Genomic DNA, 25,632 nt, shown 5'->3' with positions numbered 1-25,632 from the left:
GAGTAAATATCATATGTGTGTGTGTGTGTGTGTTTATATATATATATATATATATATATATATATATATATATATATATACATACATACAGTATATATATACAACAATAAATTAATAACGAAGATAGTAGAAAGCACAAAACAGTAAAACAATGACTGTGACTGTTGTACATTTAAAAAAAAACTAGACATCCAAAGGACACCAGAATGCGTTGCAAACACTTTATTACACAAATAACATTGTTACTAAAATAGTACCTTTGCAGCAAAATTGTCACAATAAATATCAATTCACGTGTGACTGCAACATCCTATTTCTATGGCATGCTTTTAGTACATTAATCATTCAAGGGAAAAATCAAGCAGATGAACAGACACATATTTGGTGAAAGGAAATGAGAGGTCAAGCAAGTTACCCATTTCATTTCATACACATTTCCAAACATACGAGTCAACGCATCCACTATCTGAGCCGCTTTTCCTCACGAGGGTCGCGAAAGTACTGGAGCCGATTTGGGCATGAGGTAGGGTACACCCTGAACTGGTTGCCAGCTAATCGCAAGGCACTCTAACAAACATTTGCGCTCACAATCACACCTAGGGACAATTTAGAGTGTTCCATAAAGTTCATGGTGTACCTCGCCCCAAGTCAACTGGAATAGGCTCCAGGTCACTCACGGCCATTAATAGTGAGGATAAGTGGTATAGTGAATGGACCAATGGTCTAATGAGTAAATAATTGAAATGAGCGTAAGATAAGCATGGACACAGTGCTATGGATTCGGCTGTTTATCAGAGTCTGATTGACGATTTACATTCCCACAAAACAAAACATGAATGTGTAAATATATCATTTTTTTGACTGGCGGTGAAGGAAGAAGAATCAGTACAAGAGTACAAGCTATAATAGCAGCAGCAGTTTACCTCCTATGGTACACTTTACAATGGCAGACGATGACAAAAGGCAAAAGATGAAAAGGCACAAAATTGTAATTGAAATGTGACCGAGTCAAACCATCGACAATAAATGAAATATAATGGCATGGAATTTTTAATACATGGAAGATATTTATGCGTAGAAGGAATCCACCTTTGTTGTTAATAAAATCTGACATTAAATTACAATATATATGGATTCCTTTGAATCCCAACATTTACTTGTCCAAATCTCAGGAAAAGCTTTCTGGTGTAAAGTCACAAAAACTGTAGAATGTTAAATACAAACTCAGTAAAATGAGCAATGACTGAATTTAGAAAAAAAAGTTAACCACTACGAACAGCTATACATGTGCGTTTTCTGTTGTCAACCTTTATCTTTTTGGAAAAAGCACAACAACCAGCACAAATGCTTGTTAATTTTATTGTTGTGGCATCTGAACCTCACTTATGACATAAAAAACAAAACCTACTGTAATACTATTCGAGAGCGATGATATAATTGTTTTCGGAACATGGGCTTGTTAAATTAAGATTAAATAATTTGATTTAATTATAGCAACAACAAAAAAATAAATTTATGTACAGTCCCTACTTAAATATATAAACAATAAGGCATCTAACACAACAGTGACACGATGATGGATGACATGAAATATATCCTGGCCATGTAAGCAGAAGATTGTGGTGTGCTCCAAATCTTCCTAAGAGGACGGTGGAGGTGGTGTGGGACGAGCGGAATACTCTTCGTTCTCAGACTCGCTGCTCCCCTCGTCGTTCCGTTCCTGGTCGCTGCCTTCGGTACTCAGTTGGTCAAAGCCCTGACGACTGTAACCCTTATGGGAGGCAAAGAAGTTTCCGAGGTTCAGGCTGCCGACTGCTTTACCTGGCCAGAGGGAAAAACATCACAAATTATGTTGCTTGCTTCATCCGGCTGTCTGTTAGGAGGCAGGAATATACAAACACTACATAACTAATTTCTCTGAAGCTGAGTAGAGAGGTGGCACATGTGCTGAAAAACAACACTTTCATTTTTGATTGTCTTTAAAAGGTGTGGATGCAATAACTTGCTTTCACATTTCACTGTTACCGTCCACTTGAAGTGGGGCTCCGTGAGACAGGTGGCCCAGATTCGGCAGATGTTGCTACAGCTACTAGCCCGAGTGGAAAAATATGGCCTTGTGAATTTGATAAATCACGTCAAACAGCCATGTTTCGCATTTTGTCGTCCATTACAGAACTCCACTTTTTTAAACCACTTTAAACAACCATTGCTGCATACAAAATCTGTCAAACAACTAGAACAGTGAAAACAGTAAGTTAATAACACAAACTAATGAATTAATAATCAACAGATTACTTATGGTATTCAACTCCTTAATCAATCCGTTAATACTAACACAAATATAGCAGACACCATTAACCACAAAAACAATTCACAAAAATTACGATCAAAAATTGTGAAAGTGGGGAAATTGTGGAAAAAATGCAACGAATAAGCAGCAGGTGTATTGGTAAAACATTAAGTATTGTGTTTTACAATAATACTCAGATATATTCATAGTTTTTTAGCCAATCCCACCTTTCTTCAAGCAGCAGGCGGAGTACACCCTCAATTGGTTGCCAGCCAATCGCAGGGCGCACAACCATTTGTGCCCATAATCACACCTGGGCACAATTGGCAGTGTTCCATTAACCTGCCCAGGCATGTTTTTGAAATGTGGGAGGAAACCGGAGTACCCGGAGAAAAGCCACAAAGAGAACACGCAAACTCCACACAGGAAGGCCAGAGCTAGAATTGAACACTGGACCTCTGCATTGTGAGGCGGACATGCTAACAAATCGTCGACCGTGCCACCCTTTCAACCTATCATATCGACTGATGAACAAGTACACACATAAAAATTAAAGTTTACTGATCTCCAGCCAGTATAAGCACACATGCCAATGTGAAGACCAGGTCAGATTAGACCTGTTCATGACATTGCATCTTTCTAGATCAAAGAAGGATGAGCGCCGGCAGGCAATTCAACTCGGTGGCGTCTCATTGATGAAATGAGAAGTCTTCTATTTTGTCTTTGGTTTATCATTCATGAAACATATGGCTAGATTTATCCTCGTCACTACGTCTTTACAGTGCTTTTGATTTTCAAATCATTTCAATGTGACTCAACTGGGTGTGATGCCCTAGCGCCCTCTATCGATACCACTGAAGAGAAATTACTTACCACTGATTTTTCCTAAAATCCCTCCAACAGCACTGGGCCCGGTTTTCACCTCATACCGGTCTGCAGACAGATAAAAGTTGGAGTGAGTGAAAGAAACAAGCTAGCCAAGCAAGTTGTGTCCATTGCATGAACCTCATGCATGGATCTTGCAATGATAGGTGCAATTCTTTTTTTTTTTTTTTTGAGGAAGTGGCACCTACGCAAGTGAAAATCCAATCTTTACTTTTGGTGATTTTATGGCCACTAGGTTTACTTTTCTTGAATGAAAAAGTTAGACGATACGTATGACGAAACTGTCCTTTAACTGAGATAAAACACTGGCAAGCAACCCAAATAATCTTTCTTGTCATACTTAACTGTTTTTTCTCCAGCAGATGAAGACTCCTACGGAGATGACAAGCAGAAGAGGGATGAGCAAGAGCAGAGTGATGACCACTGGTAGGAGACCATGCTCTTTGTTTGGATGGGGAACAGTCTTTTTCTTCTCATCTTGTGGCTTCAGGTGTTGAGCCATATATGGCTTCTGTTCAACTGCTGCAGTCTTTGACACGTTCTGCTCTGGCGTCTCCTTGGTTTGGATAAATGCCTCAATTTCTACACAGAAAGGAAAATAAGAAAGAAGTTTCGTTCATAAACTAAAAAAACTGCTATTAATGTTTTAAGCGACATGTCTGTGGTGTCATCCAATGAATGGCAGTAATATTACTTCAATGTACACCAACTATTTTATTTGCATTATCTATACAGTGGGCGGCCCGGTAGTCCAGTGGTTAGCACGTCGGCTTCACAGTGCAGAGGTACAGGGTTCGATTCCAGCTCCGGCCTCCCTGTGGGGAGTTTACATGTTCTCCCCGGCCCTGCGTGGGTTTCCTCCGAGTGCTCCGGTTTCCTCCCACATTCCAAAAACATGCGTGGCAGGCTGATTGAACACTCTAAATTGTCCCTAGGTGTGAGTGTGAGTGCAAATGGTTGTTCGTTTCTGTGTGCCATGCGATTGGCTGGCAACCGATTCAAGGTGTCCCCCGCCTACTGCCCGAAGACAGCTGGGATAGGCTCCAGCACCCCCCGCCACCCTAATGAGGATCAAGCGGCTCGGAAGATGAATGAATGAAAGAATTTATACAGTGCCATTAAAAGGATTTGCCCCCTTTAGTTTATGATTTGCCCCCTTTAGTTTATTTTTTTTTTCGGGGGGGGATGGGGGGTTTGCAAACTATCACGTTTAACATTTTGGGATCATCAAACTACCGGTAATTTCAAAATCTCACAAGGATATCTTCAGCAAATTTTTCAAAACTGTTCGAGTGAAAACATTCCAAGCATATCTGGCCCCATGTGGAAAATAGTCCCGTAACTGTCCCCCTTGTTAAGTCATGAGTTAACAGTAATTACCGTATTTTCTACACTATAATCCACACCTAAAAGCATTCAATTTTCTCAAAAGATGATAGTCAGTCTTACAATCCGATCTATGGCTCAATATTCTGATTTCTTGGATGTAGAATTTTACATGTTCTGTAAAGCGCTTTGTTAGAGCAGCGGTTGTGTAAGCTACATATAAATACAGCTGTATTGTATTGTATTCCTTTAGTGTAGCTGTATCTAGTGGATGCATAGCGCAACCCCAGCCACTATTATAGTTTCTATTCCATGTGCCTTATAATGCAGTGCGCCCTATATAAGAACATTTTTAAAATAGGCCACTCACCTTTTAGTGCAGAAAATACAGTACTTTCTGACCACTGGAAGATATGAATCTGATCGAATGGCCATGACATGCGAAGTCCCTCGAGGGTCAGTCGTTGGACCCCTTTTGTTTAGTCTGTATATGTAAACTTTGGGTCAAATGTTTTCGATTAGAAGGTTAATGTTGGTTATCATGGTTATGCGGATGACACACAGCTATATTTATAAATGTCGCCAAATGACAGCCATTTCATTCATGTGCTGTCACTGTCTCAAGCAAATTAACAAGTGGATGAACACAAATTTCCTTCAACTAAACCAAAACAAAACAGAGGTGTTATTGGCAATTAAGAAAAGAAGACTGCTGTTAGAAAACACCTGGAGTCACTGTCATTCGAAACCAAAGACCAAGTCGGAAATCTTCGGGTGCTGACAAACTCAGACTTGACTATCAGTAGTCATAACATTTGTTTCCATACAGTACCATGTTTTAGTTACATTGGTGAGCTACTTTAGTATTTCCTCATCTTTACTTCCGAATGTCATTAACTGTTCTGTTTTTAAATGCTTTTAGGTGTTGTGGCTTTCTTTGTGCTATATATACTGTATGTTAGCTTTTACAGATGGTTAGTAAGCCCATATTGTCTAGATATTTGAAGTTATTAACATTTAATTCATTGTTGCAGTCTGTCTTGTGTTTGAAATCAAGTATGGCCTCCTATGTTGGTCATCTTTGAATGGATCTCATGTTTCTTTTGTCTGAAACAAAAGTGAACCCTTTTGAAAGGTGTGCCGGCCTGTGACATTTAGTGTAAACATAACATGGCATTTACATTTTTTTAATATATATATCAGCAATCAAACATAGTGAGGACAGTGTGATAGTCTGGGGATGCTGGCTACTTCAGGACTTGGATGAGTGTTGGAGTGGCCGAGTAAAAGTCCAGACTTAATCCAAATGTTATGATGTGGAATGATCTTTAACGGGCACGTCATGCTTGACAACTGTCCAATCAGACTGAGTGGAAAACAATTCTGCAAATAGAAGGCCGAAATGGCTCGGCAGGGATGCATACGACATGTTATCACAGTGACCAGTTATTACACTCAATTTCAGTTATGACTGCCAAGGGTGGCATAATCTTATTTTATGTTGGGAGGGAAGAAATTCCATCTGTGCTGTATGTTACACATACAGTACATTTGGCGATACTGTTTGGTCCCAGTGGCCCTTGTACATCCCATCCTGTAGACTTGGGCCCCCTGTCTCCTTATCTTAAGTCAACAGTCTCAAACTTGGGCCTTAAACTGGACAGTGATTTCAAACTTGACCGGCAAATTGGTGCCGTTGTTAAATCCAGCTGGCCAAAATAAAACCTCTCCTCTCTCATGAACACTTTGAGACAGTAATTCATGCCTTTGTCACATCCCAGCTCGATTACTGCAATTCTCTTTACTTTGGAGTCAGCCAGTCCTCCATTAAGCGCCGTCAGATAAGATAAGATAAGATATCCTTTATTCGTCCCACACTGGGAAAATTTACAGGCTCCAGCAGCAAGAATGTATGTAGAAAGAAGAAAGGAGAAAGAGAAAAAAAAACAACAAACATCTTTCAATTAAATACAATATGAACACAAATGGATAAATCGAAGTACTATTTACAATTTTCCTTCCTTCAGCTGGTCCAGAATGCCGCTGCCCACCTCTTGACTGGTACTCATAAAAGGGAGCACATAACTCCTACTCTGGCATCCCTTCACTGGCTGCCCATACATTTTAGAGTTATATTCAAGATCCTCTTATTTGTTTTCCAATCTCTAAATGACCTCGCGCCACCTTACCTCTCTGAGCTCATCCGCCCCTACACACCTCAGGTCTGCGGACCAGGCGTTATTAGAAGTACCAAGAACTAAACTGAGGCTCAGAGGGGATCAAGCCTTTTCTGTTGCTGGTCCCTCTCTCTGGAATGACCTCCCACTGAACATTCGGCAAGCCTCCTCGCTGCCCATCTTCAAAACCCTTCTCAAAACTCACTTGTTTACTTTGGCATTCGACTCAACATGACATTGATTTGTTCTTGGTTTTACTGATTGGTGCTTTCTACCGTCTATTACCGATTTGTTTTACTGTTTATTGTATATGTATTGCTCCATGTACAGCACTTTGTATGCAGCGATGGCTGTTTCAAAGTGCTCTGTAAATACAGTTGAGTTGAGTTGAGACAATAAAGTTTGTCCAATCCAACCCAAACATTTATTAAGTCAAAGGGGCAATTATTTTCTTATATGACCACATAGGTTTGGAAATATGTTTCCCGTCTTTAAAAAAAGCATCCAGAAACTTCATTTTATATTTACTTGGGTATTCTTTGCAAGACATTGAAATTGGTTTGGTGATCTGCAACATTTAAGCAAAAATAAATCTGCAAAAGAAAATGATTGAAGGGCTCTGACATCCGCCGACTTGGCTTAATTAGTGGAGCCCAGATTTCAAAGTAAACATGGTGAAGCTGGATTTAGCTGTTATGCTGCACACAAATGGAATAAGTCAGCCCTGAGTGCAAGTATTTCGAATCCAGATTAAAAACGTTGCACTTGTGACAAATACATTTGGTGATTTACTTTTTGACCAACTTGATTATTTTTGTTGCTGAAAAACCTCTGCTCCACACTGCCTATTTACGAGATATACGGCATGGTAAAAACGATGAAATGTGAATATTTACTTTGTAAATTAATTTGTGATTCATGTCCGCCGCTAAAAGTTCGACGAGGTCCCTAAAATTTTAGTTAGGGTCTATTCTGTTCCTAGTCAAATAAATTAGTCTGGAGTCGTGACTAGGTGGGGAAAACTACATGAAAAGACCTTGAAATGTTTTTTTCCGATCTGCTAATCCTCACTTGGGACGCGGGGGTGCTGGAGCCAATCCCAGCTGTCTTCGGGCAGTGGGCAGTGGACACCCTCAACCTGTTGCCAGCCAATCGCAGGGCACACACAGACAAACAACCATTCATGCTCACACTCACACCTAGGGACAATTTAGAGTGTTCAATCAGCCTGCCCTGCATATTTTTGGAATGTGGGAGGAAACCGGAGTACCCGGAGAAAACCCACGCAGGCCCGGGGTGTCACGTTCCGTATTTGACAGCAGGGGGCAGGCGTTCTTGCTTGCCGCCTGCACACCTGCCACCCATTTGTAGGCGATTGCACCTGCTATATTTAGGCGCTCCGGCAGCAACTCACTGCCGGAGTATTCCACGCCGTGCCATTGCTATTGCCTATTCCTTTTCGGTTAAAACATTGCCTTAAAGACTATTGACAATCGTTACGAGAGATTATCTAGGAACGCGAGTGATCATAGTATTTTGCCTACATTTTCTCCTTGCCGTTTTTTTTCCGCAAGCGTTTTCTGTTGCCTCGTTACAATTATTTCCTGGTTCTCTTTTTGACCAGCGTTTTCTGTTGTCCGTTTAGACGGGGATTTTGTGTTGTAATAAGTATCATTTTTGTGACAAAGTTCCTTTCTGTGTCTTCTATTTCGGTGATCCACTTATCTCCAGTTTGTTGCGCAGGAAGCGATTACTCTGTCGCTTCGGGCACAACGTGACACGGGTAGAACACGCAAACGCCACACATCGATGCCAGAGTTGGAATTGACCCCGGTACCTCACTGTGAGGTCGACACGCTAACCACTGGATCACCGGCCCGCCTACCTTGAAAAATAACCCAAATAAATCCAATGGATGCAAATGATACTTAAAAGTGAAAATTAATTTAAAAGTTCAATTGCCGTAAATTCCGGGCTACAGACCGCACCTGATTAAGAGCCGCATGCTCAGATTTATGAAGAAAAATCAATTTTGTATATACCGGTATATGCGCCGCACCGTACTATAAACCGCTGGCCAATGAGTAGGCGGATGTTCGCTTCTGTGTCCCTGCCGCCGTGGAGCGCCTCCGGGTGCGGTCCCCCGCTGAACCCCCGCATAAAAAAAACGCAAAATTTCTTAAAGTGAAAATCTCCATATTTTTATGAGCATGATAAATGCATTTTATCATTATTATTTATCATTTTTTTCCCCGATCAGTACATAGTGGGTACAGAATTCACATTCTCCACGTGGCAAACATTTAAAAAATTTTGATTATGCATCTGAGGTATAGTTTTATCAACAATGAAGTGGTGGACCGGCATAATTCAGTGGGAGTTGAGGTGCTCAATTAAGCATTTAAACCCAACATTTCTCATCAGCGCCTCTCTGATGCCCCGTGGGAGTTTGCCATGTTATGCAAATTCTTCGGACAACATCGGTTGGTGGAAGAGTAAGAGGTTTGTTTCTTTGCCATTGTAATCATGCAAAAATGCTCAAAACGTGGTGGTGTTTCTAATGCGTGATAAAGTTGGTCATATCAAACTTCACTGGTTCTATGCCACCATGGAAAAACTTTTCTTTCTTTGTTAGCACTTGAACGCAATCTGTTGGGATCATGTGTGCTGTGCATGCTGGATCCAGGCGCTGCAGCATATACAGTAAATGCTTGAGTGGAGTATGGACAATTTGTATTGGACCGTTTATATATTTCAGATGTCGGTGCCAAACTCTGTTGGTCTTTTCCACAAAATCCCAGTATGATATGTATACGTTTGTGGTTGTAATGTGACAAGATGAGGAAAGGTGTGAATACTTTTACAACCATGGTTGCATAATATGCATTTGGAAAATTACCTTCCAGTTCTTGAACTTCAATGCCAGCCTTCTTGACTGAACGATGTGTCTCTGGGATAGGAAACAAAGCTAATGAGAATAACTAAAAATGGGGAATGATGAAAAAAAAATAGAGTCGGGGTAAAAGTAGTCATACTTACTCTCAGCTGTAAACTTGAAAACAGTCTTGCTGGTCGCATCCCCGACAAAGATGCTACCATTTTGCGTAACAGCAATGTCATGAGGCATTTGAAACTCCTGAAAATAATTTCAATATAATGTGAAACAAAATACATGAAACCATATCAACAAGAGGATAGCAGATCCAAAGTAGAATGCTATTTGGCTACATTTGCATTGTTTTTGGACATTTTAATTTGAGTTGGTTTGGGATATTTGGCCCTGTTCGCTTCCTCATTGTTCTCCCAAATCAAGTGCATTTCTGTTTACATACAGTGGTAAGTTCAAGGCTGAATGCACCAAAAATGTGTAAAATGGACTTTCAAAAAATTTTGGTGAAAGATAAGCCCATTTCAAATTAGATTTTTTTAAATGAAATAATCATGGTTAAAAGAAAAGCTATATGGAATGAAAATCATTTGTGTGAAACTCGAAGTTCAGGAACCACTTAGAGCAGGTGTACCCATTACGTCGATCGTGATTGACCGGTAGCTCGCGGGCTGGTCCCAAGTCGATCTCGAGGAGTGTAGAGAAGAAAAACAAACAAACAACCATTTGTGTGTCTTTGTGCATGTTAGTAATATATTTTTGTGTTCATGTACACTGCACCCTAATCATCCTATCAGTCACACTTTCACGAAAAGTATTTACAAAATAAAATAAAGCAGGTCATCTTAACCTACATTGGCGCGTGACCTGCGTCACCGGAAGTTGTGAGCGCTCAGCAGTCTGCAATTGCAGCTGGTGATCAGGGCTGTTCCACCATATCGTTTATCATTGTGATTATTCTCATTCAGAGTTTGTTTCATGTACAATTGCTGAGGGCACGGGCAAAGAATGGGAATCTGGAGGGCCAGGAGAAGCATTTTAAAGCGGAACGAATGACCTACGATAATTAACAGGCTTCATAAGTACAGAAAAAAAGTAGCATGGCCCCGTGTCAGGCTGTTTTTCATCTTGACTTGCGTGTGTATGTGCGTGGTAACTGGTTGATTGCAGGAGGTTGGTTGCTTGAAAAGTAGATCTTGGGTCAAAAAAGTTTGGGCACCCCTAACTTAAGTCAAGTGGGTCACGGGAGTTCAATCATCTCTGTAATGTATGTACAATTTGTACATACATTTGTGTGAGTTTAAATATATGTTTACCCATTTCTTAGGGCTGAAGGTATCCAGAATGTCCTTGGTTGCATAATTTATAGCAAAACCAGTTGGAGGAGGGGAATTCCCCTCCATAGATTTTCCATTTACTGCAAAGATTGTGCCATCTTCACCTGCACATAAGCATATTGAAAAGAAAGCATACATTTCATAGAGAGATTGTAATTTGTCCAAAGAGAGCCAAAACAATCATTAGTTATATAAGAAAAATGCTCATTAGTATACCACCCTCCTCAAATGGTGCCCTTGACTCATAGACATTATGCCCCAAATAACAAAAATAGAATTTTCCTCAGGAAACAAAAATGTGCCTCACATACAGTAATTTGAAATGGTTGTTCATAAACGGTGTCTATCTGCAAATGTTTTGTGAAAGAAGTCAAGATTTACAATATTTTTGATAGAGTATCGTCAAATCATCGTTATTATTTTGAAAGGGAAAAAAAGGGTTTTTTTTGTTTTGTTTTCAAAAGGTAAAAAAGCCCAATGCTTTTTTTCTACATCCATCATTTGTATGGATGTAAAAAACAACAAGAACAAGCTACAGTTGTCTATTTAATTTTAACATCTCATTAATTTAAAATTGCTTTGATCACAAAGTGGCAAGTTACTGAAACTTCGGGCGAATCACAGATTCCACCAGCAGGCAAGCGTGTTGTTTGAACAAACACAAAAATAGATCCAATCTTGACAGATGCACAAAACGTTTGCTCAACGGTGATACAAGATACTGGATACTGCGCAATCATACCGACTGTGAGTTGAGCGAATCTCATGATTACAAATTAAGTCAATACAGTTTGAAAATATAGGGCCGAAATTTTATCATAATAATAATACATTTTATTTATAAGCGCCTTTCAAGACACCCAAGGATATTTTACATGCAATTGCTTTTCATTAATGTTGAGAGGAGATGCTGTAAACATGAAATGTTGTATTTAGTGTTTAGAGGCTTTTTTTAAAGCTTTTTGTGTGTTTAAATTTTTATTTTTTCAATTGCATTTTCACCATGGTGGTGGTCGGCTGTAGAGTAGATATACAAGTTGCTTAAATAGACATGTTGCACGATCTTCTGATCAAATTCTGATAGACCCTGATCAAGTATAATTTTTTTTCAAACCTCATCACTGGTCGACCCCTACAAATCCTAAAAAAACAACCATTTGGTCGGTCCTGAAGAGTCAGGACGGAAAACGCAAATTGAACAAAGCTAAGCTCTCTGGCCAGATCCGTAAACTCACCTCCAACCGGACTGTAAGTGATGGCATAGACACTTTCTCCAAACTCTTTTTTTTTTATTTCCTTAACAAACTCTCCAGTTTGAGCTATAAAGCACTGGATGCGCTCATTCTCCCGGTCAGCCACACACACTTCATTTCTCTTTGGCAGAAATACAAGGCTGTGCGGAATCCGGAACGGTGTACGCCTTCTACGGTCTGAAGAGCCTAGATGACAGGATTTTCAATCATCATCATCATCATCATCACATCAGTAACCTTAAGCTAGCTCCAATTCACAACCAAGGTACTTTAGACAAGGAACAGGTTGAGAATCACGCTCCTTTATTCGTTAATGAAATCCAAATGAACCCCAAATGAGCAAACAACCGCATCTTGGTGTGACGTGGCCGATTTACAATCGGAAATCATAATCTTCGCCCAACTACTTCATCTGGATGCCTTCTTCCTAATGTGAGATACTCAGGGGCTCCACCCCCTCGGCTCATCCTTCTGCATGCCACTGAATACTACGAGGAAGACGAGTAATAGTAATGTTAAAATGCAAGTCCATCATTAATATCAATCAGAATGACAAAGTAATGTAATTATTGGTGTATAAACTGAGAAAACAGTTTATACACCTCTGTCATTTTTCTTTCTCTCTACCCTCTGCCTCTCAATCACAACCCAATCGGTCTCCGCTGATGGCCACCACACTATTGTAGTCGCTGTTGTATTTGAGGTTTGAATGATTGTTTTAATGTTTACTCAAATGCCAAGTACAAATCCAATTCCAATGCAGTTGGTATGCTGTGTTACATAAAAACAGAATACAATTATTTGCAAATCATGTACAACCTACATTTAATGTTCAAACTGGCAAACTTTATTGTTTGTTTTTTTTAGCAAATAATCAATTTAGAACATTTTGGCTACAACACATTCCAAATAAGATGGGACAGGATCATGTTTACCACTGTGTTACATCACCTTTTATTTTAAGATTAAGATTAAGATATTCTTTATTTGTCCCACACTGGGGAAATTAACAGTTTACAGCAACAAGATTGTGGGTAGAAAGAAGGAAAAAAAAATCAAACACCGTTCAATTAAGTGCAATATAAATACAAAATGGATAAGTCGCAGTGCTATTTTTTATTTTAGCAACATTTAATAAACATTTGATAACTAAGGACAATAATTGTTGAAGCTTTGTGGCTCAAATTCTTTCCCATTCGTGCTTGATGGGATCTCCGTTGTCATATTTTACACTTTATAATGCGCCACATATTTTCAATGGGAGACAAGACTGGACTGCAGGCAGGCCAGCCTAGTCTCCGCACTCTCTTACTACAAAACCACGCTATTGTAACACCTGCTAAAATTGTTTTGGCATGATCTTTCTTAAATAAGCAGGGTTATCAATGAAAGCCGTTTGGATGGAAGCAAATGCTTCTCCAGAACTTGTATGTCCCTTTCCTCATTAACAGCACCTTTACAGGTGTGCAAGTTACTCCTGGCATTGGCACGAACACAGCCCCATACCGTCACAGATGCTGGCTTTTGAACTTAGCTTCAACCACAGTCCCGATGGTTACTTTCCTCTTTGGCCCATGGGACACAACGTCCACCATTTCCAAAAACAATGTGAAACTTGGACTTGTCAGACCACAGAACACTTTTTCACTTTACATCAGTCCATCTTAGATGAGCTCAGGCCCAAAGAAGCTGGCGACATCGCTGGGTGTTTTTGATAAATCGCTTTTGCTTTGCATAGTAGCCTTTTAAGTTGCATAAATGGAATGTAGCGGCGAACAGTATTTACTGACATTGGTTTGCTGAGGTGGTCCTGAGCCCATGTGGTAATATGCTTTACATATTGATATTGGTTTTTGATATTTGATATTGGCCAGAGGGACTGAAAGTCATGGGCATTCAATGTTGTTTTTTGGCCTTGCCTCTTACATGCAGCGATGTCTACAGATTCTCTGAGCCTTTTGATGATATTATGTACCGTAGATTACGAAATCCCTAAATTCCTTGCAAATATACGTTGAGGAACATTGTCCTTAAACTGTTTGACGATTTGCCCATGCAGTTTTTCACAGAGAGGTGAACCCCACCCCATCTTTGTGAATTTGTTAATGACTGAGCAGTTCGGGGAAGCTCCTTTCATACCCAATCATGACACACCCCTGTTCCCAGTTAGCCAAATAGGTGTTTGATGAGCATTCCTCAACTTTCTCATTCTTTTTGTCACATGTCACAGCATTTTGGGAATGTGACGTTGCCATAAAATTCTTTATTTGCAAAAAAACCCAAATAGTTACCAGTCTGAACATAAGGTATCTTGTCTTTGTAGTGCAATCAGTTAAATATATGTTGAACATGACTTGCAAATCTTTGTATTCTGTTTTTTATTTATGTTAAACACAGTGTCCCAACTTCATTGGTATTTGTATTACAGTGGCACATTTATCACCACCTGGGGGAACCAAAGATTATTGCATAACAACAGGTTTCATTCTTGGAGGGAGTTTTTCTTGCCTCTGTTGCAATAGTGCTTGCTCATTTGGGTTTATTTGGTTTAACGTTCATTGGTGCGAGCTTTCTGACCCGCTCCTGATGTAAAGTGCCTTGGCATATCTTCTTTTGTAAACCAAATCTAGATAAATGAAAGTGACATATACATCACGTCGCTATTGGTTGAGTTTATATAGAGTATCAAATTTATACTTTCTTCTAACTTGAGTCCAGAATGATCTGGATAAAACATTAGTTAAGTTTCAAGATACTTGAAATAGCCTTTTACTATTTTGCTCAGTTTGATTCTGTGACGCTCATGTTCTTACCAGCTCCCCACTCCGAAAGATATCTTCCATCGGCAGAGAATTTCAGTATCCTTGCATTACAGTAGCCATCAGACACAAAAATGTTTCCAGTTTCATAATCGACTGCCACATCGGTGGGTTGACAAAAATGGTAATGGTCACTTCCTGGTTTGAAAGCCTCTCCCAGAGACAACAAGGTTCTGTCACCACCATCACTACTCACTTTTAAAACCTGAGTGTAAAACAATGAAAGGCGTTTTATTGAGTTTCTTCAAACTTTCCTTTTTTTTTTTGCTGAAAACTGTATCTGCCCCCGCCCAAATTACATAAAACACAGTAAATCACATAAATCAAAGATCCTACAGAAAACAATTCATTTTTCATTGGCAAGGATAAAAGTTGATAAAGCGCTTCATATCAAAAATGAGCATGAGCTGATTAATAAAAAGTTTAGCTAAAAGCTTAAATTGCTCTTACCTGATGAAGAGCCACATCAGTTACCCAGTAGTTATTGTCTTTGTCCATGGTTATTCCATGAGGTAAGTAAAATCTGTAGGATTGGAATTTTGAACATGTTCAACATTTAATGGCGACATGACAAACTGTTGATGATAGGGCTAACGAGCAATTGCATTTGCAATATGATCACAATTTGACAAAGTGCGATCTTATCATCACAAGGGCTGCGGTGTAAATGGTCAGTGATTTTCTGTCAGCGGGACGGAGTGGGTTCACAGAACGCGAAGCTAACGTTGCCATGCTAGCTTACAGCTTTCTTACATGCTTGATTATTTTCATCTTGCATGGTTAACAAAACTTTCTGTGTGTGGGGAAAAAACGTGTTGAGTATTTTGTAACGTTTTGGCTGTCATCGTATGTCGCAGCGCGTGTGAGGAAGTGTCTGAGAGACTGAGGAAGTGAGGAAGTTTGAGCACACACACTGAGACGATAGTCAAGTGTGTGGCAACTTGACCCATGACAAATTAAAACGCATCTGTGCAAAGTTGTCATGCAGTGAAATATTAAGAGGATGAATTCGGCCGTATGTGTCTAACCAAAACATGTTTAATGATGAGACGCTGCCGAGTACAGTGAAACTCCTCTACAACGAAATCATGTTTGCAGCAAGAACTTTTTCACAACAGGGGTTTTTTCACTGTAGCAAATTTGATCTCAGATGTCAGCACACACACACCCACACACACACGTATGTGTACTCTATTTTTATTCCAATAGTGCATAGGTATGAGCCCACACTTATTTGACACTTCATGTTGTCAGTGTAGAAAGAAAAAAAGGGGAAAAAATTGAGAAATTTACGATCAGCATTCACTTTCACTTACATCAATTTCTTGGATAATGTCTTTTATTTTGCTTGCTACATCTTTCATTTTGATCACTTTTACCCTCTCTTCCAGAGAGCTTTCAGAGCTCTTGTCTTAGCTGCTTGACATCCAAAGGTCTGTTTTGTAGCCATTTTAGCAATGCAACGTCCATCCTCGTCTGAATCTAACAATAACAAATACTTCCTGGCATGCAATGAACTTTTAAGCCAGCCATGGGACGCTTCATCGTCCTCGATGGCCATAGTTAGCTCTCGAAGGGTGAAAACCTTACGCTAACTGGAGCGCTAATGAGAGAGAAGCGCTCCAGTTAGCATAAGGTTTTCACCCTTCGAGAGCTAACTATGGCCATCGAGGACAACGAAGCGTCCCGTGGGTGCTTTTAGCACGATAAGAAGTAAAGCATTCGAGGAAACGTTCGTTTATTTGAATGTCCGTTGAACAATAAAAAATTTACTCTGAGCAGCTAATCGGATGCTACGGATCTAGCTTCAGTATCTACACACATTGACAGTGAGGTCCCTCTTGGCCAATCGGAGGCCAGGATGATGCTCTGTAAGCCAATGGCAGAGCAGCTATGAGTATGTTGAGTCCAGGAAACTCGCAGCTGTGACCGAAATAAACATCATTCACTATGTAAACCAGTGTGGTGGTTGCTGTTGCCTTTTCTCGAACGAAGCAGTAGAGGTCGCTGTTGGATAAGCCTTCGTTGTAGTGAATGTCTTCTCGAGGCTGGAGCAGAGAAAATGATTTTGTATAACGCAACCGGGTTTTTTTTGTCATATGGGGGGGGCAGGAGAATGGGAATTGTGTTAATTCATGAAGATTTTTTCACATAAGGGGGGTATTTTCGCAAATGTAGGTTTCGTTTTAGAGGAGTTTCACTGTCTGCTGGTGCTTATTCGTTATTGAAGTCATCCTTACAGGATAGTATATACTCTTGCTTACATCACAAGGGTTTAAAAAAATAATCACAATTAGATAATTTTCTAGAATTGTTTGTGACCATTGATAGTCTTTGCAAGTGTCTGGCGAAAGTCGTTGCAGCCTTTTGCCACCTTGGATGATCCCTGATGAAAATATTCGCTACGTGCGCAAACACCCAAAAACCCTCTCTGCTCAGTGAGATATGGAGCTTTCCTAAATATTGCTTTAACTCACAGTATGACTTACATATTTCTTCCAGAAGCCTTGAGGACGTTGCCATTGTCCACATTAACAACCAAAATAGTGGACTGTTGAATAGGGCCGAGGAACCTCTGCTGATACAAAGCCTGGGTGTCAAAAGAACTGAAAATATGTGGGATAAGAAAAAAAGCATCAGTTTCATGGATTCTTCACCAAGACACTAACAGCTACAGATATTGTCAAAGCTCTGACATAATTTGTCCAGTAAAATTCTATCGTTTAATCATATGTCAAGTGAACGGAGGGTCATAAAAATACATCATTGACAGAATTATATTTTGAGTTTCCTTCTTCCTCTTATATAAAGCCTTGGTGTCAAGTTTGTAGATTCATCTTTCCTTTGACACCCACATCCGCCATTAGACTAAAACGTTTCATTGCTACATTTCAAGAATATTGCTGAAGTCCGCTTTGCCCTCTCCCTCGGATGCTGAGAAATGGCTCCACACCTTCATTTCCTCTAGGCTGGTCCACTACAACTACACTTGCTCATCGTAGGAGCTTGTGGAAAACTTTACCACCCACATACAAAACTGCGCAGCTGGGATCCTGAATGGGAGTCAACAACCAGAGCAAATTTGATCCACCTCAGGGAGGTGGTTTAAAAATTTGCTCCAGAGCAAATGCTCGTTTGCGAAGCAGCACCGATGTAAATTTATCACGCGTGAACGCAACTGGGTTAAATTTGCTCCAGAGCAAATGCTCGTGAAGAGTTGATTATGTACGGCGAGAATGCGTTGCTTTCGTGCTCTGTCGGACTTCCGTCATGCATTTGTTTAATAACGACACGAGACTTTGCTGGTAACAGCTTTCCTTTTGTAGGAGACTGGACTGTCTCGGAGTTGTTTGTGTAGTTTGTTCCTTTGTTGAGTGTTCACAACCGCCCGCCCGCCATATACAATTTATTTTGTGATTTCCTCTTGATTTTCTGTTTGCCGCATTACGTGTTTGCTTTTCTGAGTGTCATTGAAGTCATTGTTGATTTACGTTTTCGGGGTGGTCACTCTCGAGCAGAAGGCACGGAGACCGAGAAGGAGAAGGACGTGCCTGTACAGTAGTTGCTTGAGTTGTGTATACGTTTTAAAAAGAACCAACACGACAGCTCATTTGTTTTCTGTTGTTTTGCTCCGCTGCAGAAACTGCCGTGTGAACACAAGTGGGGCTGCACCGACGCTGTGCCGGTGCTGACACGCTCAGCGGCTTTGTACGTGTGAACGCTCCACAAAATTTGCTGCGGTGCAAGATATGGCGCAACAAAATACATCGGTGCAGCGCCGGAGCAAATGTGTGCCGTGTGAACACCCCTATAGTTTCACAACTTGTTTAGGTCTGCAGTCACCCTAAAGATTTTCATACCCTGAAACAGGGTGTTGAGACAATGCAAGTAAGCACGCTAGCATCCGGGTGAGCTAATCGGTGCGAAACATAATCTCTTTCGTGGCCAATCGTTGGCCCGCCATGATGTCTGGGACAACGCGGGGCATTGCCTTGGGGCTCATGGGTAAGACTAGACGAGAAAAGGGGAGTAAAACAGATCTAATCTCGTGGTACGTCACACTGCTGTGGCCAGAAACAGTGCCCATGTGTCAGCCACATACCGTAATTATTATTCTAGGGTTTCTGTTTTCGGCTTTAATATCCTCATTTTCAGTTTTGGTATCCTCAGTAATTTGCAAAATATGAATGCAGCCATTTAAAAAAATTAATTTGTAGAAACTTACTCTGGTCCCCACTGATGGTCACCTCTATGGAAAATGACCAGGTTGGAATCTGAGTCAATGGCAAGTCCTGACACCTGACCCAGCTGGAGAGAATTCTGTGGCCATGTTGGGTCTTGCTCCAGATGGGTATCTGAACAGAGAGTGACCATTCATTGACGGAAGAAATCACAGATGTCAGGTTGACGGCGGCGGTGTGAAAAACAAAACCCTTAAGAAAGTAATACTTTTAAATATTGTCCAAATACAAACCTTGTAAGAATAATAATAAATAGTAGGATTTCTCACGGTACCCCTAAAACATGCAACTAAGTGACTTTGTTCTTCAAGATGCTAAATTGTCCACAGATGTCCTGAATGTGAATATTTTTTTGTTTCATGTCCCTTGTAATTGACTGACGACAAGTCTTGGATTACCCATCACCCCAATAAGATCAAGCAATTTCAAAAGCGGATGATAACTACTATCGATTCATCCATCCATTTTCTGATCCGCTTTATCCTCACAAGAGTCGCTGGGGGTGCTGGAGCCTATCTCAGCTGTCTCCGAGCGCTAGGCGGGGGACACCCTGAACCGGATGCCAGCCAATCACAGGGCACACATGCACAAACACCCACCCGGGTACCCTGAGAAACCCAACAAAGGCACGGGGACAACATGCAAACTCCACACAGGAAGACCGGGATCGAACCCACAACCTCTGCACTATGAGGTTGACGTGCTAACCCACAGGTGTCAAAGTCAAGGCCCAGGGGCCAAAGCTGGCCCCCACGTCATTTTATGTGGCCCGCGGGAGGAAAGCATGTGTGTCACCAATCATGATTCTTGCTGAATTCTGTACAGAAATGTCAAATTGTCATGGGTAATAACGTTTAGATTTTGCACCGGCCCTCCGAGGGAAGCAATAACTCCGAAGTGGCCCGTGACAAAAAATGAGTTTGACACCCCTGTGCTAACCACTCGACCACCAGGCCGCCTGACTACTACTACTACGACTACAAATAACAATACCGGTAAGGACAACAATAACAATCGTTTCACAAAAAAAAAAAACCTTTTTAAAATCCCACCAGAACAGAACGAAAAAACTGACTTTATCATAATATCTTTGTTTATGATCCAGGCAAACGAAAGAATTAATTGGAAGGAAGTACCACTGGAAATGAGAAAGACAATGAACAGCAGTGCGGAACATCACCGATAGAAGAGACAAGAATGATGATGTGTCGTACAATCCAGATGTTATGATGAGAATGAGTTATGGTAATGGTCAGTTTAAAAGAACACATTTGACGAAAAGGGCAATGATTTGTTCTGAATAATACAGAAGGTATGCCTGAAGAAATAACTCCCTTGCCCCGTACACCCACCTTGTCTTTGAAACAGCAACTTGCTTTTTGTCAGCTTGGGCATGGCCTCAAGCTGATGGAATTTGTGGACTCTGTCCCTCATTAAAACAGGGTGCCTGTTGGTCTGGAGGGCCAGCGAAGCAGCAGGAGGGCCCAAGTTTTTCTTTTGTATTAAGCTATGAATCTGAGCCACCAGCTCAGGCTGGACCCTGTGTATCTTACTGGGGTTGTACTTACGACTGTCTACTACATCATTGTTTTGACCTAGCAGCTTGGACATTAGAGAATAGAGGTCACCTGCACAAACAGGAAAGGTAAGGAAAGGAAAGAAATATAGAAGGACAAGAAAAGTGGAAGCTTTTAGGTAGAGGCTTGCTTAGCTGGGCATAGAGATCGAGGTTGTTAGTCAGCTGGGTCTGAAATTGGACTCCTCCACCACCTCAATTCTATATGCATTATTGTTCCCACATAAACGTTGAAGGAAAAGTTTCTAAGATGGAGGCCACATGCAAGTGGAACAAATTAATGTGCCACTAATGACAAAACATCTCCAGCAAAATGGACATTTATGTTCAGTGTGGCCAGACTTACTCCATTAACATAAACACTTAACGCAAATAGAGAGAGTAGAGTGTTTAGATGCTACTTTCTAGGATTTTTTTTTTTTGCAGTTCTGTCGAAAAGGTTATTCTTTTGAGAACATTGTCATCTGTATTGAGGATTTTTTTCAAAAACACAATGTGTCATTCTCTTGCCCCCAGGAAAGCCATTTGCGAGCAGAAATGACAAAGATGAGCGGACAACATTGTAGGCCATATTTGTGGTTTGCAAATTCCTTTTCAATTCAATGTAGTCAATTCAATAGTCCCAAATGCCAGCGGTTATCATTTGGTCGCACCTGTTGGGTTTTGACAAATAAACATGCATAGCTTTTCAACCCTCCTAGTTTGGTGGAGAAATTGTTTCATGGTCGATGGCCACTATGTCCAATGTTACTGTGTAACCTATTAGACAGAAATTGCACAATACGAACATGAATGGCACTTGTGTCATGTTTAATGACACCTATTTAATGGGATGTGGGATTGCATGCATTTTATAACTTTTTATTTATTGTATTGGTATGACGTAGACATTGTATTGATATACTCTTAATATTAAATAGATAAACAAAATAGTAGTTGCTTGTGATGCAGTATTTAAAAACAAATAAATGTATTTCTCATATTTTTCCACAGAGCTCTTGCTGTCTATTTGCCACCTTGTTTAGTTATTTGCTTACCCTGAGTGAAAGGCTGCTCTTCACTGGCTGTACCTGGCAGAGATACTGGATCTTGGTGACCTTTGAGGAGAGTTGGAGAGAATGATATTCACTAAGCAATATGGGTAGATACAGTACCTTGGGAAAATTATTCAGTGTTTTGTTTTATTTTGTTTATAGCCTTCTTCCAAAATGGAACATTTTTTTTCTTTTGCTTCAAAATTCTACATTCAACACCTCAATATATAATGAAAAAATGTTTTGTTTTTTTGCAAATCTATTCATAAATAAAAGCATGCCCATTCTTTGCTCACTGCTTTGTTGAGTCTTTTTTGAATACGCTGCCATATTCAGCTTGGGACACTTCCCTTTCGGACGTTTCACCCATTACTCTTTGAGACACTGCTTGAGTTATGTCAGGTTGGAGCTCTGGTTGTGTGGGTAGCCACAGAAATTTACAGAGTGTTCCTGAAGGGCACTTCTCTGACAACTTTGTGTTTTTAGGCACTGTCTTTATGAGAATATTCACTGTTGCCCCCGTCTGAAGCCAAGAGCACTCTTGAGCAGGGATTTCTCTGTACAAGGCTACATTTATCTGACTCTCAAATGCTGCCCCTGAAAAACATTGTGCAGCCACCACTAAGCTTCACGCGAAGGAGGTATTTAGTCAGGTGATCAGCGGTGATTAGTTTCCTCCAAACCACAAAAACGTCTGGGTTCACACCCAAAAGAGTTCAATATTTGTTCCATCAAAGCAAAACATTTGGTCACATGTGGTCTGGAAGTCCTTCAGGAATCGCAAACTCCAGCAGGACTGCCATAGACTATTTTTAATATAATAACTCGATTCCTGTCTGGCCACACGAATAAACAGACTTTGATTTCGTGGACTACTGCAGAAACCGCTGTCCTTCTCGAATTTAAAATGTGGAAAAAGTGAAGCTCTGTGAATACTTTCCAGATACACTGTAATCACATTTGACCTCATATTCACGTATTATAATCGCTGCAAAAATGTACAGTTTACCTGTTGAATGTGCCATAGGCATCATGGCGTTCATGTTTTCGGGACTGACAGGAATGGGAATATTGGCTTCAGGTGGAATGTGCTGAAACAATTTGGCAGAGCCTTGTTTCATGCAGTTCATATAAGGGATGGCATGTTTGCTGTCCATGTAGTACATGATATAGAAATTGCACATTTCATCATCAGAGGTACCCCTGCAGTAGAAATGAGAAAGTAAGAACAAAAGCATGTGCTGTAAATATATTTTGGCAAATTAGAGTCTGCAATTGGAACAAAACAAAAAAAGTCATCCCTGGGGTTGGGGGGATTGGGGGGAATGACAGCATTCCTTAATTAACGATAGATGGATGAAAGATGATCTTTCTGCTAAATCTGGTGAAAGTACCTCTTCATGTCCTTTGATATCTATCTATATCCATATATAGTACATCTATCCCTCTCTACACACACACACCCACAGTGTATATTGTATATATATATTAGGGATGTGAATCTCAGCACTGAGGACGATTCGATACTCATCTCGATGCACTACCAGCGATGCGATACTTAAACGATACATGGAATTTTCTGGCGACACGATGCGATATGTTTCACTGTCTTCACGATGTGATACGACGCGATACACATTTAGTTCAAATCAATGCGATCCGATACAGTGCAATTTGTTGTGATATTGTGCAATTAAACATGATGCAAATACGCAAAGAAAAAAAGTTTTTAAAAAGATGAAATTCAGTATGGTATTGCAAAAAGTAGACCACTTTATTCCTTAGAAACAGTAGAACGTGTGAAACAAACATCTTTCAATTAAATAAATAAATAAATTCAATTAAATATGAACACAAATGGATAAATCGCAGTACTATTTACAATTTACCTTCACATCATTAAATCATTATTATTATTATGATTGTTATTTTTTATTCATCAGCCTGACAGCAGTCGGTAGGAACGAGCGTCGGTATCTCTCCTTCTTGCAGCGCGGGTGTAACAGTCTCTGGCTGAAGGAGCTACCAAGTGCTGTCAGGGCGGGCTGGAGGGGGTGGGAGGGACTGGCCATCATAGCTTTTAGCTTAGTTAGCATCCGTCTGTTGCCCACCTCCTCCAGAGTGTCAAGGGAGCAACCCAGGACAGAACTGGCCTTCCTGACCAGTCGCTCCAGTCTCTTTCTGTCCCGGGCCGAGATGCTGCCTGACCAGCAGACAATGCCATAATAGATGGCCGAGGCCACCACCGAGTTATAGAACGTCTTAAGGAGTGACCCCTGAACCCCAAAAGACCTCAGTTTCCTGAGTAGGAAGAGTCGGCTCTGTCCTTTCCTAATCAGGGTGTCCGTGTTTGTGGACCAGTCCAGTTTGTCGTTGAGAAGAACACCAAGGTACTTGTAGGAGGTCACCCTCTCTATGTCCATACCCTGGATGTTCATCGGTGCTGGTGAGGACTTTTTCCTGCAGAAATCCACAACCAACTCCTTAGTTTTCGTCGGGTTGATCTGGAGGAGATTCTGCTGGCACCAGTCCACAAAGTCCTTTGTCAGTCCCCTGTACCCCCGATCATCCCCTTCTGTAATGAGGCCAACAATCGCAGAGTCATCGGAGAACTTCTGAAGGTGGCAGTTAGGAGTGTCATGTCTGAAGTCCGAGGTGTAGAGGATGAACAGGAATGGAGCCAGAACAGTCCCCTGCGGCGCTCCAGTTCTGCAGAGAAGCTGGTCCGACTCACAGCTCTGCAATCTCACATACTGCGGCCGATTTGTGAGGTAATCTATGATCCATGCTGTGAGATGGTGGTCCACTCCGGCGTTCTGCAGTTTGCCTCTCAGCAAATTGGGCTGGATGGTGTTGAAGGCACTGGAGAAATCAAAGAACATGATTCTCACAGTGCTCCCAGCCTTCTCCAAGTGTGACAGCACTGAGTGGAGGAGGTAGATAATGGCGTCTTCCACGCCCATGCCAGGCTGATAGGCAAACTGCAGCGGGTCCAGTGACGGGCTCACCAGCGGTCGAAGGTGGGCGAGGATGAGTCTCTCCAGCGTCTTCATCAGGTGAGACGTCAGCTACAGACCGGTGGCGCTGTTCAGCTCCTTAGGGTGGGGGGTCTTGGGCACTGGGACCAGGCACGAAGTTTTCCACAGCTGTGGAGCTCTGCCCAGCTTCAGGCTCAGGTTGAAGATGTGCTGGACAATGTTACACAGCTGGTCAGAGCAGGTCCTGAGGAGCCGGGAACTGATCTTGTCCGGACCTGCTGCCTTCCTCACATTCATCTTCCTCAGTTGGGTCCTTACCTGCTCTGTTGTGATGGACAGGCAGGAACCAGGTGACATACTGGGTTGATGAGAGCTGGTCGAAAGAGGAGGGGGAGGAGAAGAAGTCCTCAGTGAGAGAGGTTGCAGTTTGTGGTTGGGGGAAGGGACAGACGACTGGTCGAAACGGTTGAAAAAATGGTTCAGTCCATCTGCCCAGTCCTTGTCCTTCTCGACCACTGTCCTTGGGGTGTCATGGCCTGAGATGGTTTTCAGGCCCCTCCAGACACCAGTGACATTGCTGGTCTGTAACTGGTCCTCCAATTTCATCCTGTATAACTTCTTCCCCTCCCTGATCTTTCTTCTCAGCCGAATCTGCACGGCCTTCAGCTCCTCTCTGTTTCTCGACCGAAAAGCTCTCTTCTTCTCCTTCAGCAGGGTCTTTATGTCAGGATTAATCCATGGTTTGTTGTTGGAAAAACACCGCACAGTTCTGGTGGGTACGGTGTTCTCCTCACAGAAGTTTATGTAGTCCGTGATGGTGTCAGTGAGT

At 41.3% G+C, this 25,632-nt stretch overlaps 1 protein-coding gene across 5 annotated transcripts in view; it reads right to left on the bottom strand.

The window, feature by feature from the left end:
* Window positions 1-207: 207 nt before the first annotated feature.
* The window catches only part of pam (peptidylglycine alpha-amidating monooxygenase), a 54,695-nt gene continuing 29,270 nt past the window's right edge, over window positions 208-25,632 (bottom strand). For 4 of the 5 annotated variants that reach the window (XM_052050069.1, XM_052050070.1, XM_052050071.1 and 1 more), the window contains 14 exons: window positions 22,835-23,028; window positions 21,829-21,888; window positions 20,568-20,843; window positions 19,200-19,329; window positions 17,464-17,580; window positions 15,425-15,497; window positions 14,969-15,179; window positions 12,138-12,341; window positions 10,882-11,006; window positions 9,718-9,814; window positions 9,578-9,628; window positions 3,521-3,757; window positions 3,164-3,223; window positions 208-1,821 (listed from right to left, as the gene is read on the bottom strand). In XM_052050069.1, the coding sequence (XP_051906029.1) occupies window positions 1,640-1,821; window positions 3,164-3,223; window positions 3,521-3,757; window positions 9,578-9,628; window positions 9,718-9,814; window positions 10,882-11,006; window positions 12,138-12,341; window positions 14,969-15,179; window positions 15,425-15,497; window positions 17,464-17,580; window positions 19,200-19,329; window positions 20,568-20,843; window positions 21,829-21,888; window positions 22,835-23,028 (2,017 nt within the window). In that variant the 3' untranslated portion in view covers window positions 208-1,639. The remainder of the gene's footprint in view (window positions 1,822-3,163; window positions 3,224-3,520; window positions 3,758-9,577; window positions 9,629-9,717; window positions 9,815-10,881; window positions 11,007-12,137; window positions 12,342-14,968; window positions 15,180-15,424; window positions 15,498-17,463; window positions 17,581-19,199; window positions 19,330-20,567; window positions 20,844-21,828; window positions 21,889-22,834; window positions 23,029-25,632) is intronic. The other variant, XM_052050073.1, reaches the window with a different exon arrangement.

The sequence above is a fragment of the Hippocampus zosterae genome, chromosome 18 (genome assembly GCF_025434085.1).
Source record: "Hippocampus zosterae strain Florida chromosome 18, ASM2543408v3, whole genome shotgun sequence".
Lineage (NCBI taxonomy): Eukaryota > Metazoa > Chordata > Actinopteri > Syngnathiformes > Syngnathidae > Hippocampus > Hippocampus zosterae.
Note: the sequence above shows the minus strand (reverse complement) of the source record. Positions and strands in the feature narration are given on the sequence as shown.